General features: G+C 39.7%; 1 protein-coding gene across 4 annotated transcripts in view; it reads right to left on the bottom strand.

Moving 5' to 3' along the window:
* The window catches only part of LOC126281453 (myotubularin-related protein 13), a 202,979-nt gene that overhangs the window by 158,262 nt on the left and 30,823 nt on the right, over positions 1 to 13,894 (bottom strand). For all 4 annotated transcript variants that reach the window (XM_049980436.1, XM_049980437.1, XM_049980434.1 and 1 more), the window contains exon 6: positions 12,726 to 12,967. In XM_049980436.1, coding sequence (XP_049836393.1) covers positions 12,726 to 12,967 — 242 coding nt within the window. The remainder of the gene's footprint in view (positions 1 to 12,725; positions 12,968 to 13,894) is intronic.

The following is a 13,894-nucleotide window of genomic DNA, read 5'->3' as shown; positions in this document are numbered from 1 at the left end:
AACGATTTAATAGACTTTTGGAAACATTTTATCGCTATGTTTTTTTAGAGTTTTCTGTGCATTCAAGTAGTTTAGTAAATTTCATGCTTTAGTTTTCAGTTAACATTTCTAATTGCTGCTAGTGAAATATTTCAGTAAAATTAATGATCAGTGTTTTAATTTCGTTGAGTGTTCCAGTGGGTGCTTGAATTTTTGGTTTTAGCTAATACTTTTGTGAAGTTTTGTTGGTATTGGTATTATCTGTTGTGTAGTAGTGTCAATACAAGTAATTGCTTTCTTAGCAGACAGATAATTTTGAGACTGCTATTGCTAGTTCTATAAATAGTTCAACTGGAGTAATTGAACTTGGGTAACATACACATATAGTTATTTTCAGTAACCCTAAAATTTTACCATGAGTGAGAAGTGTGGGCCCTGTCGTAGGTTTGTGAGTAATGCATTAAGGTGTGGGATTTGTTCGAAGTATTTTTATTGGGGGGGGGGGGGGGGGGGGGGGGGCATGCAGTGGGGAAGCCAGAGGGCATACTAGCGAGATCCTCTCCTGGGAAAGCAGAATCTGTAGTAGAAATAAGTTGATAGAGGAGCAGGAGTGTAAGATCTGTGCCCTTCAGGTGAAGTTACAATGCGCTAAGGAGGAACTAGATAGGTTGAGAAAGGTGAAGGGTGGTGGGGAATGGAACTGGCAGTTGGCAAAAAGGCAGCTAAGAGGAAGAGGTATTCAGGCAGTTATACTTTGTGTATATGCAATAGATCTGACCAACTGTCAGAGATGAGTGGAGAGGAGCCTCTTGTAGCAGTAGATGTAGGGAATATGCAGCAGTCCTCAGAAGTTAGGAGGCCTAGGTCAGTTGCAAAGTCTAACAGAAAGAATAAGGTTCTGCTACTAGGTAATTTGCATGGTAGAGGTGTGTGCTAGCAGTTGCAGGAAGTGTTGGAGAGTGAGTACCAGTTCACAAGCATTGTGAAGCCTAGTACAGGGTTGACTTAGGTGACTGACAGCATAGGGGAGTTATGAAGAAATTTTACTGAGGAGGATCAGGTAGTGATAGTGGGTGGAGCAGGGAACAGTCTTGATAGGGACGGGAAATATGATTTAGGTGTTGACCTGGTAAAGAGAGCTACTCAAACTGGTGGCACTAATGTGCATTTCATGCAAATGTTTCAGCATCATGATCGGCCTCATCTTAATGTGACTGTCAGATGCATTAACATGAGGCTGGAGAGGGCACTGATGGCAGAGGGCATGGGTCACATTTCAGTGGTACCAGTTGCGTCTATCAGTAGCTCGGGTTTCACCTCAATAGGTATGGGAAGGGGAGGCTGGCGAAGCTTACAGGTGACAGTGTAGTGGGTCATGGTGGGACCAATCAAGGTTCCTGTAGTAGTTGGTGTTAGAGGTGCACCTTTTTTAGATTGAAGTCAGCTGATAGGTATGCCTGCTTAAAGGAAGTCCCTCTAACTAAAGGCTCACCTTCAGAGGATGTCATGTTTCCAAGCAGATAAGGAATTAGCATATTTCATCAAAATATAAGTGTATTAGAGATAAAGTTAGTGAACTGCTTATAGACGTTGACTCTGAAATTATTGGTATATCGGAGCACCACTTAAATAATTTGACAATTCAGTGGCTTCCTTTACCAGGATACAGATTACGTGGCTGATTTCCAAGGAGTTCCTTGCAGGGTGGGGGATTGGCTATGTGTGTAAAAAACAGTATTCCATCTGAGTCCACAGACGTATTGCAGCACTGGATTGAACAGATATTTGAATGTTGTAAAGGGGCAGTTGAATTTAGTAAAAGTAAACTTCTAATTGTTGTTGTTTATAACTCCCTGACTCTGCCTCACTGCTCAAGCTAGTGAGGATTCTTGATTCACTTTGTAGAAAGTACCAGAAATTAGTTATATGTAGTGACTTCATTATAAATTTAGCATATGATGGTGCACAAAAAAGGATGTTGGTAGACCTCCTAAATTCATATAATCTGAGGCAGACTGTGGTTTTTCCAACTAAGGTGAAGGGGAACAATAGCACAGCCATAGACAATATTTTTATTCACTCTTCATTACTACAGTGGCACTGTTAGTAAAAGGGGTGAATGGCCTTTCAGACCATGATGCACAAATTTTAACACTAAAAGTGTTTTGTACTCAAACAAATGTCACATAGAATTCCAAAACTATATAGGAAAGTTAATCCAACAGCAACAGAGAGTTTTTTATACCTTGTCAAGGAACAAGAGTGGCAGAATGTTTATAGTGCCGATAACATAAATGATAAATATAATGTTTTCCTTAACACATTTCTCACACTCTTTGAGAGTTGCTTTCCATTAGAATGTTCTACTCAGGGTACTAGCAGCAATAGGCAGCCCAGGTGGCTGACTAGTGGGATAAGGATATTATGTAGAACAAAGTGGGAATTATATCAAAATGTTAGAAGTAGTCACAATCAAGCTATAGTAGCCCATTACAAACAGTATTGTAAGGTGCTTAAAAATGTTATTAGGAAGGCAAAGAAATTGTGGTAAGCAAATAGAATAGCTAATTCACAGAATAAAATTAAAACCATATGGTAAGTTGCTAAGGAAATGTGTGGTCAGCAGCACAAGGTCGACGATATAAAGTCAGTTTTTCAGTAAAAATATTTCTGTTACTGATAAATCAGACATATGTACAGTATTTAACTATGATTTTCTGAGCATTGCTGGTGAACTGAATAAAAATTTACTTTCTACAGGGAATCATATAACTTTCTTGGCAAATGCCTTTCTGAGATTTATGTCTGCAATACTCCTCTGTGATACAGACAAAGGGGAGATTGAGTCAATAATTAAATCACTGAAGACTAAGTACCCTCATGGATATGGAGGAGTGCCTAGCCGAATATTAAAGTACTGTGCTGCACATGTTAGCCCTGAATTTATCCGCATTTGTAATTTTTCCTTTGGGAATTGTCAGTTTCCTGAATGATTAAAGTACTCAGTAGTAAAGCCACTTTATAAAAAGGGAGAAAAGGATAATGTAGACAATTTTAGACCAATTTATATGCAATCAGTGTTTGCTAAAGTTATTGAAAAGGCTGTGTATGTAAGGACGATTGATCATTTTTTTATCACACAACTTGCTATCAAATTACAGTTCGTCTTTAGATGTCATTTAACTAGTGAAAATGCTATATTCTCTTTTGTCTGTGAAGTACAGTATGGGTTAAACAAAAGGTATCGAATGCTAGGCATATTTTTTTTTTTTTATTTAAGTAAGGTGTTTGATTGCGTTGATCACAAAATATTGCTCCTGAAGTTGGACCATTATGGAATATGGGGAGTAGCTCACAATTGGTTCACCTCTATTAGCAACAGACAGCAAAAGGTCATTATTCACAATGTTGAGAATGACAGTGGTTTGGGGTCTGAGCGGGGTACAGTCACATGGAGGTGCCCCCACGGATTAGTGTTGGGGCCACTCCTGTTCCTCTTTTGTATAAATGATATGCCCTCTAGTATTACGGGTAACTATTTCTGTTTGCTGATGACACTAGCTTTATAGTAAAGGATGTTGTGTGCAACATTGGCCCAGTTTCAAATAGAGCAGTTCATGACCTAAGTTCACGGCTTGTAGAAAATAAACTAACACTAAATCACAGCAAAACTCAGTTTTAACAGTTTCTAACACACAATTCAATAAAACCTGACATTTTAATTTCACAGAATCGGCATACAATTAGTGAAACTGAACAGTTCAAATTTCTAAGTGTTCAGGTAGATAGTAAACTGTCGTGGAAAGTCCACGATCAGGATCTTGTTTAAAGGCTTAACGCAGCCACTTTCACTATCTCAATGGTATCTGAAGTGAATCATCGTTCAACACGAAAATTAGTCTACTTTGGTTATTTTGATTCGCTAATGTTGTATGGTATTATATTTAGGGTTAATCCTTCCCATTCTACAAGAATATTTTCGATTCAGATACAGGCGGTCCGGGCAATAAGTGGTGTAAGTTCATGAACCTCTTGTCTACCCTTGTTCACGAGTCTGGATATTTTGACATTGACCTGTCTATATATATACTCCTTACTGTCATTTCTTGTGAACAATATTAGTTTATTTCCAAGAATAAGCATCTTTCACTCAGTTAATACTCTGCAGAAATCAAACCTGCATTTGGATCAGACTTCCTTAACTCTTATGCAGAAAGCTGTGCAGTATACTGCTGCATCCATTTTCAACAAGCTACCGCTCAAATTCAAAAATCTTAACAGTATTCCACGCGCTTTCAAATCTAAACTGAAGAGTTTCCTCATGGGTCACTCCTATTCTGTCGAGGAGTTTCTTGAAAAATTACGCTGATTCTTGTTGCATTGTTGATTGATTTTACTTAAACTTATGGATTGACTTTCTGCGGGCTCATAAACATTTTATTTTTATCTGTTCTTTTATATTGTAATTTCATGTACTGACATGTTCCATGACATTGGAGCTTTGCTCCTCTATTTGGTACTATAGAATTTGACACGTAAATAAAATAAATAAATCAATACAATAAAGGACCGCAGACTGCTGCCCGCACTGTCCATCAGATCACTTATGTATACAGAAAGTAAGACAGGTCCAACCACATGTCCCTGGGGCTCTGTTGATGATCCCCTTGTCTCTGGTGAACACTCACTGTCAAAGACAACATACTCGGCTCTATTACTTAAGAAGTTTTCAAGCCACTCATCTATCTGTGAACCTATTCCATATGCTCTCATCTCCATCAATAGTCTGCAGTGAGGCACTGTGTCAAATGCTTTCTGAAAATCTAGAAATATGGTTCAAATGGCTCTGAGCACTATGGGACTTAACAGCTGTGGTCATCAGTCCCCTAGAACTTAGAACTACTTAAACCTAACTAACCTAAGGACATCACACACATCCATGCCCGAGGCAGGATTTGAACCTGCGACCGTAGCAGTCGCGCGGTTCCGGACTGAGCGCCTAGAACCGCTAGACCACCGTGGCCGGCTAGAAATATGGAATCTCTCTGTTGGCCTTCAACCTTAGTTTGCAGTAATCACGTGTGAGAAGGGCAAGCTCGGTGCTGCACGAGTGATGCTTTCGAAAACCATACCGATTCATGGACACGAGCTTCTCTGTCTCAAGAAAATTTATTATATTATTGGACACTAGCTTCTCTGTCTCAAGAAAATTTATTACATTCAATACATTTCAGGATTCTGCAGCAAACCGCACGCTGGCTCAGTCCGTCACACTTCATGTCAACTGCCCTGTTTTTCCATTGCTGTCACAAACTAACAGTAGTTATATCATAATTATGTGGTGAAGCTAGACACTGCAAGTTGTGTTGACAATGCCGGTCTTTGATTACATCAGCATTTCCTCTCATGACTCCCCTCTTCGCAACAGCCAAAAATATTCCCTTACCTCTTCCAAAAACTGCAGTGTGGACCATCTGTATTTTGTGCCACTTATAACTCATTCAGTCACATCAAATGTCAATAGGAAGAGAATGGGATGAAGTCATGTGAGACTTCGAGTAATAATGCAGCAGCGAGGTAAATCTTACTAGGAGGTAGTGTAAAAATCAGGGAATTTTTAGCATTGGTGTCATGAGTTCTTTTACAGGGACTACAAATTTATAGGCAGAATCATGAAAAATCTAAAATTGGAGAATGTAAAATTGGAGAACGTAAAATTGAAGTTCCACTATACTGACACTGTTGATAAGGTCTAGCCAGTTTGTGGCTGCAACGTCTAACATACATCCATTGTGTGTGAGCTGCTGACATGGTTGCTGAAGTCAATTTTCAGAAAACCTTTTTCAAAGTTCTTTCCAAACCTTACTATTTGTACCTCTCGCCCTGCAATGAACCCATAGATGACCCAGTCAATACACGACAGGCTGAAGTTGGTTCTAACTAGTAATGCATGATCTGAGTATTTACACATTATTGACTCTAGATGTTCTTTAATAGTCACAGTGGAATCAAGTGATTGGTAAGAAACATTAAAAAATTAACTTTGTTTGACCTCAATTTGTTATATGCAACCAGCTAACTTCACTGACACACTCAACTTTGACCCCAAGAGAGAATTAATTTACTAACTGCAATGAACACTCCCCCTCCATAAGCATCTAATCTGTCTTTCTAATATACTCACGGAATATCTCAGAGCTTTCTACTTAGGATTTCAGCCAGGTCTCAGCTCCAAGATAATTTGAGCACAAGAACTTTCCTGGAGGACAGAATATTTGGTAACTTTGTTACGAAACTTCGACAATTTACTGACAAAGCTTGACAACTGAAGTGTCCTTACCGAGCACAGTCAGACTTCCCTATCGCACATTGACAGGTGAGTGTTCATGCAAGTGCCTCAAAAACTACTGGCTAACCTAAAAAATTGCCATGTACACTACCTAAGTACTCTGCTATCTGAGCTGCTTCCTTTGTGTAGTACTCCCATGACCTATCAAGGGGAGTCCTATGAATCACCACCCTATAAAGAAGGTCTAGAAGTCTGCACCCAAGGCTGTCATAGGTTTGGCAAAGCCTTTGATAGAGACCCTTCCACTTGGCTCCAAACCTAGGGACCCCAATCAGTTCTGGGCACAATGCTGCAAATTGCAAGCTCAGCTTGTATCCCAAGTATGAGACCAGCATTGTATCCCAAGTATGAGACCAGCAGTCTTCACCACCTCCGCCAGCCACCTGCACTAACTGAGGATGGCCTCAGAACCCAAGCAACAGGCTTCATTGATGCTGACATGAGCCACAGCTTGCAGATAACTGGACCCTGCACATTCGACAGACACAGGCAAGGCTGCCTCCACATCTCAGGTGAGAGCCCCTGGCAGACACACCAATTGTACACTGGCTTTCCTTCCAGACCTGAACATTTTCTTCAAGTGGCTACATAATGCGCCCAATGTTGGAGCTCCCAATAACTAACAAACTCCTGCACACATGTGCTTGATCAGAGCATGCTGAAGAAACAGTCAGCTGTTCACTCACAGGGTGAATAGGGAAGTTATTATTGATAAAAATGGAAAGTTGTTTCCACTAATCACTGGGAAGCTAAATACCAGGCATCTTACAAACACTAAAAAGGTTACCTTACACTGTGGACTTTAACAGCAATGCATGGCTGACTGTAGAAATCTTTACAATGTTACTTAGAAGTGTGTGTGGCAAGACTGGAGTACAGGAATAAACCCAGAATAATTGTTGAGCAGAAATCAATTTCAGACCCCGATAGAAAGGAAGTAATGACAATGAACATTTTATGAGATACACACACATCTGTTTCTGCCTGGAATGCTCTTTGTGGCACGTCTTCAGTTGCTGTAGAAGAACAGAAATTCATCATATACATTTTAGTCAATGAGGTCCCATCAACAACAAAGTCCTTAGAGAGGAGCAACTGAGACATATCAAACCCGTCTCTTGTGACAATATCCAGACTTTCACACTAAAACAGTGAATGAGTGATGTAGAGATCTTGTGAAGTAACAATATGAAATGAGATGCTAGTGGTAGGAACAATTAGAAAGGCAAGGCTCTAACCACAACCAGTTTTGCTTTACACTTGGGAGTTTCTGGAGTTCACTTCATCCTTGAGAACATCAACCAGTTGGAGTGACAATTCCTGTATGTATGTTATTCTGGAAGGTAGAAGTCAAATGTTCTTAGTAAAAATAAGGACCTGATTTGAGGAGTTCCCTTAGCACCACTAATATCTTTATCCTGTGTCATTAGCTGACCAGAACACCTATGCAATAAGAATGTTTTCTTCTTTCTGGATGCTCCCTTTAAATCAAGACACCAGTTGCTGATTTTATATGCAACTTGAAAGTGAAAACCTAAGCTACACTTTAGTTTCCAGCATATTATAAGCTTGTGACTATAGAATGCTTGTAGGATCTAAGAAGGGTCTTAATGCAGATTCAAGGTTTCTCATTTAGTGTAACTGAGCTAAAATCATACTTAAGGAAACCCCTCATAATAATAATAATAATAATAATAATAATAATAATGAGAGATTAAGAAAGAGGTTTAATGGTATGTACTTCTTTAAATGTGTACTGGAGCTGAATTACAAGTAAGTCTAGGATCTTTGTGGCCAAAACTGTGACAAAAAACTGTGCAATTCTTTGGCAAAAAATGTTCTAAAAAGGTGCCAATTGCAGATACAAAAATTTATTAAGAGCTATATGCATTAGTCATTAAATCACAAATCTCCTGAAATAATTCAATCTAGCAAAACCTAACTGAACATTATTTATTTATTTATTCTTCACAATTACAGCTTATTACCTAAAAAGCTAAAATAGGCCACAGACATCACATTTCCTTGGATAGTGATAAGTTATGTATTAATTATTCATTTCCGATACTAAAGAAGAAGAGAGATTAGGAAAAAAAATACAACTACAACAACTACTACTACAAAACTACATTAAAACCCTTAACCAATTACCCATGTACTGATCTACTTCAAAAATTAGAATTTGTTCTCTGTTTCTCCATTTAGTCTCTGTTTCTCCATTTATTTTGGTGCATTAAACTTGTACATGGTTTTTTTTTTGTTACTGGATCCACCTCCATGGTATCCCGGTCAACAGCCATAGTCTGCTGGGTTCCTTGGGCATCGGGCAGCATGTCAGCAGCGTTTCCACTGTAGCAAGTAATTCCACTCATCATTGTTACTTCTTAAAGTCCCCACTTCCATGATTTTTGAGACAGTATTTCACTTGGTGGTCGCCCACCTGTCATCATCTCTCCATCTGCAGAGTATGTTGTCTAGACTAGACGGAAGCTTGACGACTTATGGTTGAATGCCTCATGAAGTCTTCCTTGGTCTTCCTGGATACTGCAGCTGCAGTATCATCCAAGATGTGCCAGGTTGACTTGATCCTTAATGCTGCTTTGGGATCCGACACCCTTAACACTTGATACCCATTACCCACTGAATCTTCATAGGGTGCCCAGTCCCACAATGTGTGTTCTGGTGTTCCCATACTGTCGCAGTCACAGCTATCATTCATCGATTTCTGATTTTGTGTAGATACATGGCATAAGGGCCATGGCCATTCAGGTAATGTATCAATCCACTCGATGGGATACAAAATCTCATTTTTAATCTCTCCCTGATGTTAGCGAGAAATTCATATGTTCTCCTGCCAGTGCCTGAAGTGTCCCTTTAATTTTACCAGAGTTGTAATATGCAATCTTTTACTGCCTTTTTCGAATTGGCTTCAGTTCCAAAGCAGCTTTTGTACTTCCATTTGATTGACTTTCTTTACCCAGTAAAAGGATCCCCTTTTCCTAATTTCCAAGTTCAGTGGGCATATTCGTACAATTACTAACAAAGCATCATTCAGAGTAGTGCCGTAGACAGCTGTTAATCTTAGTAGCACGCCCTGTTGAACTCTTCTCACTACTGAGGCTGGCTTCTCTAGTTGCAATCTATGAACCCAGATGCTCACTATATCCTACAACTGATGCTAATATAGATTGGTGATGTACTCTAATTGTCTTCAAGGGAAGCTGAAATTGCCTATTTAAAATGGTAATAATATTATTCATTACATTGGCATCTTTTCTGCCTGCTTCTTCAACATGATGTGCAAAGTTATGATGTTCATCAAGTAAAAACCCTTAGATATATCGTTACTGCACTACTTCGAATTGTTGTATCATTTAATTTTATTTTAGGGCTTCTTATTTGGTTCCCTTTCAGCAGGAGGTACACTGTTTTGTGAGGTGCTAATGACAACTGTGACACTGACACCAGCCCTCAAGTTCGTGCAGGGTGCATTGCATTTGTCTTCTACAATTCTTCTGAAATCACCACGTACAACAAACAGTACATCACCTGGAAATACCACCAGACCGCTTATGTTACTGCTGTCATGTAACTTCTATAGTCCACTACTACATTCCAAAACTCTGGACCACACACTGGTCCCTGTGGGCAGCCTTATGTTGTTGTCTCCATTATTTTCTTTCCTAGGCATGTTTGCTAGTGTGACATCAATATTTGATGTTTCTCCGACCCTCCCTTTGTAGGTTGGCGGATTGTGAGGTGCTTTCAATACATGTAGGTTTGGTTCCATAATGGCTTCTTCTAGTTTTCTTTCATGGCCATCAGTCAGGCGGCTATGCCACAATACTGACTTCACATTTGCATTGATGGCGTACACAAGAGGCTTAGTTTGACCTAGATGATTAATATCCTTTAGTCTTAGCAGATACTTGCCTATCTCATCACTAAACTGAAAATACATGGAAACCAGGATGCAACTCTCCCTTCCGTTAACATTTCCACACAGATTACATGTTCTGAACAGTACTGTGATATCTTTGTCACTCACTGAACACAAGGACATACTTCAGACATTCAGAAATCCATTAAATCAAGTAACATTCAATATTTCAATTTTTTTGAGAGAGGTGCATCAGCGACCATTCGAGCAAAAATTTGTAAATAGGATAGAAACAATAGACAGAAGAGGGGCATGTTCTGTTTTTAAATAAAGCAATGGAAGACTTGGGATGGATTAACAAGCTGAAAAGCACAGAATACTACTCAACGTGTAGGAGGAGGCAGTGAGTGGCAGATAGGCATTTTGAAATGAATACTTCTAGGTATTATTAGTCAGCTTTTCTGTATTGCACTGATGAGACTGCTCCCAGCAACATATACTTCACTCCCATAACCTCCCTGGCCTCAACCTTTGTTGGTTCCTGTTCTCTACCACTCTATCCCTTTCCCTGCTCCCACTCCAGCTCTACACAAGCCTTTAATCCTGCCAGTGCAGCTGCACAGTCCTTCCCCTTCTCTGTTTCTCTCCTCTCACCAGCCCCAGCGGTGAGCTTTAAAAGGGAAGTATCACACTCTAGAATTGTCACTCTGAATCAAAAAAAAAAAAAAAAAAAAATCATTTCTAAATTTTTAAGCTTTTTGTTGCTAGTTCTTTACCTATAAACTGCTGCCTTGACATACTGCTGCCACATTGTATTTTCTTATTTTTTCTTGATGAGCTTTGCAGTTTCCACTTGGTGCTGAATATAATTTTGTTGGGCTTCCCATCAATTTCAATTAAGACATTAAAATGATGCAGTTTACAAAAGATTTGTCACTGAATAGCATCACTACTAAATCACATATTCACCCAGCATTAATTTTGGATTTCAGCACCTTGGATGCAGACGAAAAAGAAAAAGCAGAAGAGCACGACAGATCACATTCACTGGAGTCAACACTGTGTGACTTCCTGAATCCCAAATTTCTTCTGCTCATGGTTTTTTTCCCGAGACAGCTGCTTTGCAGTTCAAATACTGTATCAAATACTGTGTCAAATACTGTGTCTAGTCACGAATTTTTAAAATTCTGAAATTTTATTCAGATAAGTAACAGAGACATGCCTACATTGTTTGTTACTCTGTGCTTTTCTTAAAAAGTAACAGTTTTTGACCTGCTTGTGTAGCTTTACAGCAACATATTGAGTTGTGTGACAGGGAGATGGGCCAGACCCAGATCGCATCCACTAAGCAGAATAGGACTACTAGTCTGGTTCACTTGCCTAGCCTGTGTGTGTTCTTGGACAGTTTCTCACACTAGGTCAAGCAAATAAATTTACAAAACTCACAGACATATGGCACGTGACTTCCCTGCTTTGGATTATCTCGTGATTGTGGCAAGAGAAAGGGCATCCGTCCGCAAAGGTCAGTAAAATAAATTTGCCAAATCATGAAATATAGTGGACTCCTTACAGTGATACAAATGCTCAGAAATAACTATTGTTATGTTTTTTACTCGAGTTCAATCAACAGCTAATGTGGAAGCAGAAGTTCTCCAGTGGGAATGATATGAATAATCCTGAATATCTTCCCTCTCTTTCCTTGAATGAGTATGGGTTAGAAGAGTAAGAGGAAGACAAGAGGACAATATCTGACTTTTCAGGGTTACAAGTTGCGAACAGGATACCTAATGAGGCTGAAGATCCCTGGTACGAATGTACGAACTTTCAGGTGAAAAAGCTAAAAAGTAAGCCTAATCTCAATGATGTGTAAAGTTGTGTAAAGATTCCCAGTGGCGAGGTATCACTTACTCTGAGGATATAATTAAAAAGAAAGGTACTCAACTGTAAAGTAATTCAGTTGATAAGTGAGAGCATAATTCTTCCCATAAAAAGAGTGTAAACAACACATGAAAGTCTGTCAACGTAATACAGGTTCATCAGTGATTATTAAAAATATTTATTCCTGATCAGAAAACACGAATTTTCAGAATAATTCTTCCAGATAACAACCCCCTTGAGGTCCAGTGGAGAGAGAGAGAGAGAGAGAGAGAGAGAGAGAGAGAGAGAGAGAGAGAGAGAGAGAGAGAGTGTGTGTGTGTGTGTGTGTGTGTGTGTGTGTGTGTGTGTGTGTGAAAAATTGAATTCGTGTTCCACACCTCAGTTATGCATGTGTCGACTGCTCAATTCTCTTCTGCACAACAGGTTTTCTTCAACCACGGATAATAACTATCTTCCTTTCTACAGTTTATGGAAATGCATTAAGACAGATTTCGTAGCAATAATCATCCCCTCACTGCTCCTAAACAATGTAAAGTAAAACATACAATAATCTACACAGCCATCTTCCCCAAAATATCTGACAACAGAATGCTTCAACAGCAGTAACAACAAAAATTAGTAGTTGCTGTATTCACTTACCAGCTCTATTACTTCACTACGTAACGATGAATGTACACCCATCACAAATGGTGTTGGTGTTGACAGTACTTCAATGAGTGCTGCTGGGAGCAATGGAATGTAGACGTGGGTGTAGCGAAATGGGTACATCAGTGCTGTCAATGCTCTGCATGCTTCTGTTAGTCGAGTGTAACTTTTCGAGTGGAACAGTATTTTATGCTCAGTCATAATAGCACAGAACAGTACAAGCACATTTCGGATACCTGTTTTGGAAACACAACAAAAATTATAACAAACATACTAACCCTCAATGAAGGTTGACTTATGATTAATCACTGCTAATTCCTGATACTACATGTACTAATTGTAAAAAATCTGTCAAATGGAGTGTAATTCACCATAAGCTTATGTTTATAATTCTATTCATAGGAAATCAAGTGTTATGATCTGTCTAAGAGTAGGATACATATGCATGAGGGTAATCCCAAAAGTAAGGTCTCCTATTTTTTTTTTACAAGTACAGAACTCTGTTTATGTGGCAGTTGGTCACACTGTTATGAAGAGTATTTCACGCGCTGTGTGTAAACATGCGCACGCCGCACACCGTTGAGAATGGAGCTCCCGTTGGATATTGCCGCCAAGTGCGAATTGGGCACAGCTATTCGTTTTTTGAACGCAAAGAGCACTGCGCCGATTGAAATCCATCGTCGATTGATGGAAGTGTATGGCGAGTCGTGCATGGATGTCAAAAATGTTCTTAAGTGGTGTACAGAGTCTGCAGCTGGTTGGACCAAAATTCACGAAGAACAAAGGAGTGGGAGACCATCAATTACTGAGGAGACAGTGTTGAAGGTTGAGCGAGGCACGTGTGAAGATCGGTGGATCACCCTGGATGATCTCTGCACGTTCATTCCTGAGGTTCCCCGAAGCACCACTCACAGAATTTTAATGGAAACATTGAACTACCAAAAGGCGTGCGCAAGATGGGTGCCACACATGCTGACCGAGGACCACATGCAGCAATGAGTTGATGCTTCCCGCACATTTCTTCACCACCTCGCAGCCGAACAGGACAACTTTCTGGACTCAGTTGTCACAGGTGACGAAACCTGGGCATACCATTTTAACCTGAGAACAAGCAACAATCACACCAGTGGCGGCATCCCTCTTCGCCCAAGCTGCGTAGCTCG

The sequence above is a fragment of the Schistocerca gregaria genome, chromosome 7, assembly GCF_023897955.1.
Source record: "Schistocerca gregaria isolate iqSchGreg1 chromosome 7, iqSchGreg1.2, whole genome shotgun sequence".
Classification (NCBI taxonomy): Eukaryota; Metazoa; Arthropoda; class Insecta; order Orthoptera; family Acrididae; genus Schistocerca; species Schistocerca gregaria.
This window is presented reverse-complemented; position numbering and strand designations above follow the sequence as displayed.